The sequence below is a fragment of the Aedes albopictus genome, chromosome 3 (assembly GCF_035046485.1).
Source record: "Aedes albopictus strain Foshan chromosome 3, AalbF5, whole genome shotgun sequence".
In the NCBI taxonomy this organism is placed as follows: Eukaryota; Metazoa; Arthropoda; class Insecta; order Diptera; family Culicidae; genus Aedes; species Aedes albopictus.
Genome location: NC_085138.1, coordinates 355,183,183 through 355,186,968, shown reverse-complemented (window position 1 = coordinate 355,186,968; position 3,786 = coordinate 355,183,183). Strand labels below are relative to the sequence as shown.

Here is a 3,786-nt window from a genome sequence, read left to right as displayed (position 1 = left end):
GTAAATGTCACGGATTACTTTCGAAAAATGCCAAATGACATTCACCGTGAATGTCATTGGCATTTTTCGAAGGTGATCCATGACATTTACTTTAAATATTCGAAAAATAGCGGTTTTTCCGTGACTTTCTTGCAGAACTAGACCAGCCGCACAAGTTTTTTATATACCATATTATCAGGTTCAGCTTCTAAAATGAGCTGTAGGTGATTAAATTTAGATAACATCTAAAATGAAATGAATTTTTCAGCACTGGTTTCCAGGGAACTTTGTGGTGTAATCTATGGGCGCTCGTATTGATAGGCAATTAATTTTATTTATTTTTTTTTATCCAAAGAGCTGGTTACTCAGTGAGTAACTTAAAGTAGCCTCGATGACAGCACTACTGATCTTTAATGCTAGCCAGGACCCAATCTTCCAGGGGAGAGAATAACTTAAGGTGGTAGCTAATGGAACGCTTACCTATAGAGAGTACTCATGTATGGCCCCCCTTCTCGAAGTCATCCCCAACGGGTGTACCGCGGAGGTAAGAAGGAAAGAGAATGAAGTTTTAGTGGGCCCACATCTTCGGTATCTGATCAGTAGATTTCCTCATTCTATAAAAAAAATCGAAAGCGTTGACCTTGTCATACGCAAAACAGAAATGAGAAATAACTAAAGAAAAGATAATTACCCGGCTTAGTCCATGTCCACACGGAATAAAGGTATCTAGCACATGTTTTGCGAAGTAAGGAAATAATAAATCCAAACGAGGATCACACTTTTTTTCGGTCATGGAGCAATGTCAGTGCATATGCATAACGTCTAGAAGCGATTTGCACATATGGCGTGTATTGCACTTTTTCTCACCTCCAAACCCTCTAGTGATCTGATTTGTCATTGATCGATTTCTAATTTGCTACTGATCGATATTTGCAATATAAATCACATAGAGGTATCTGGTCAAGTAAACCTTCCTCTTCATAAGTCTCCTAAGGTGCAAAGACCGCAAAGGAAAATAACCACATCAGGAGCGAGACGGATCAATCTGCAATTCCAATCACTTTCGTAATGCGCTGGGAGATTATAATTGTAGGGGGAGTGCACCATTGCAAACCGAATTCTGTCATATTTATACTGTGTATAAACCTTTTAACATACCCATCAATTCCGTACTAGAAGTTACTCAACTTCTAATAAAAACAAAATAAAAATAAGAGCATAACAAACAACACCTTGATCATTTGTTTTAGTGAAGTATCTAGATGGACGGTAGGAGCAGTTCCTCTAATTCTTTCCATACACTGGAAGATGGGTCCGGATGCACATGATTCACATCCAGTGTTATACACTGGAGATGTTTTGCAAGACAGTAAGACATCTCTGTAAGATATAGGTTGCACACTAATTACAAACTATTCTGCCAGGCCTTGAATCCCCGTTTTACACAAAATGTGGAAACGAGCACTTCTACAACGCACTCGGCACTGTGGGAGAATCAGCAGACGATCATATTGAGTATTCTGTTTTTTCCCTAGGATTGTTCATCTCATTTTGGCAATAAAATGATACGATAACATTCATTGCCTATAAATAATCACTAGGTACTTTCAATCTACCGCAGATACCTGTTGAAGTAGAGTACTGTCCTGATACATACCAGATTTCACTGGTATGCAGCCACAAAGACTTCACGTTTGGGCCGAGTTTTCGGATTATGGAGCGTTGCTTACATTGAAGTAATTTATTCACTATTTTTACCACCCGTGCATCCCATAGTGCGTTGTCACCACCGACATGCCGCAGAACATGAGACACGCGTACAAATGGATTCTCATCTAGTTCACCTGCTGCGGTGGCGGGCGAAAAAGTCTGCCTTCCTAAACGGTTTATAAGCTATCGCTGGACACCGATTCCGGCTCACTAGTTTACCGGTCACCTGTCCAAGCGGTTCCGTCGCTTGGCTTGGATTATTTACACTTTACGAAACTCGACAAGCCGCCGATTGTGATTCGTGCTACCAGGTCATAATGGCCTACGTGCTCCAGAAGTGGATCGATGGATACAATGGGTTTCTGCAGGACCACAGAGGTGCGTTCGGACGACACTATGGAATACTAAATTCAAGGACAAACTGTGTATAGTTTTGGACCGTGTGACGCAGTGAAAGTGATCGTGATCATAATGGAAATTGACTCATTGGGATTATACAATGTTTTTAATGGAATTCATTGGTTACAGATGATCGCAGTGCTGACCTTCCACTGTTGAACAATAACTGGCAGGTTCCGTTGATCGTCGGAGCATACCTGGTGGTGGTTCTACGAATTGGGCCTCGGATGATGGCAAATAGGAAACCATTTGAGCTGAAAGGTGTCATCCGGGTGTACAACCTTCTGCAGGTCGCGATCAATTGGATCCTGTTTATGGTCATAAGCTATATCCTGCTGAACCGACCTGACTTCTCCTACCAGTGTCAACCAGTTGACTTCTCCAAAACTACACAAGGCTACCAGGAAATGTTCGTTGCTTATGCATATTTCGTACTGAAAGTCCTAGACCTGGCAGATACGCTACTATTCATATTACGAAAAAAGCAGTCACAAGTATCTTTCCTGCATGTGTATCACCACTCAATGATGGTTCTAGTGTCCTATTATGGAGTTCTGTTTGCACCAGGTCAGTATCAATTCATGGTTTATTCAATAACCTTACTCAACCATCATATCATCCACAGGAGGTCACAACTTCATCCTGGGCGTATGGAATACCCTAGGGCACGCTGGCATCTACCTGTACTACTTCTTCGCCACGTACAACTCTCCACTAGCCGCACGGTGCAAAATTCACCTAACCAGGTTGCAACTGGTGCAGTTCGTATACCTTACGGTTCACTTTGGGCGGCCAGCTCTCACGGGGATGCAGTGCGGCTTCCCTCAGCTGTGGCACTGGATCGGACTGGTCCAGACGGTATTCTTCTTGGGGATGTTCCTAGATTTTTACATCAAATCATACGTTAAGAAGCCACATAAGGTGGAATAAAGTTTCCACTTAGTTGTGTAAGGAAAGCTCTAAACGATTATAGTGCATGGGGTCTAACTATTGATTTCCAAAGAAATATAACTTAGTAGGAGTTAGGTATGTAAAGTACAAAACGTAATGAAATACTTAATCCACTTACAAGGTGGATGAATAAAATTATTCATATGATGGGTAAATATGAGTGCATTGCTCGTTACTTCCTATGTAAATCTACCTTACTAGGACGTCTCAGACTAGAACATACTACAATCCAACCATTCAATACATCTACACTAAGGACCCGATTTTGTCAGCCCCATTTTGCGACAAACTTTTTGCTCTCATTATCTTACGGTCACATTTTAAGCAATTTATTGATATTTATCATCAAACTACAGCTGAGACGCAGAACATAAAGGAATAAAAAGTTTGAAAAACTGTTTAAGTTTTTTAAGAGAGCAAAAATGTTCCGAAAAGGGGCTGACAAAATCAGGTCACTTATGTGTCATAGGGCTGACATATTTTTAACACTGCTGTTGCGTAAGGAAAATTGTAGGACATTGTATATTGTATTATTGTATGAAATTTAATAATTAATGGTGCTATTGATAATTTAACAATTTCAAGTTCTACACAGCACGTGAATGCAATTTTATACAAATGCATGCAAGATTCACATAAAAGGTATTCATTAAACAGATTATATAACTGCGTAAGTCATTATTATCTGATTATTGAAATGTGTCTTGAAACTGCGAATGAAATAATCTAAGATTGCGTTGACGATCG

At 40.3% G+C, this 3,786-nt stretch overlaps 1 protein-coding gene across 1 annotated transcript; it reads left to right on the top strand.

The window, feature by feature from the left end:
* Positions 1–1,745: 1,745 nt before the first annotated feature.
* Positions 1,746–3,456, top strand: LOC109429007 (elongation of very long chain fatty acids protein AAEL008004). Its single transcript, XM_019704846.3, has 3 exons — positions 1,746–2,067; positions 2,218–2,655; positions 2,714–3,456. Exons 1-3 carry the CDS (start codon positions 2,007–2,009, stop codon positions 3,016–3,018), a joined length of 804 nt encoding a protein of 267 aa, XP_019560391.3. The 5' UTR covers positions 1,746–2,006; the 3' UTR covers positions 3,019–3,456.
* The last annotated feature ends 330 nt before the right edge of the window (positions 3,457–3,786 follow it).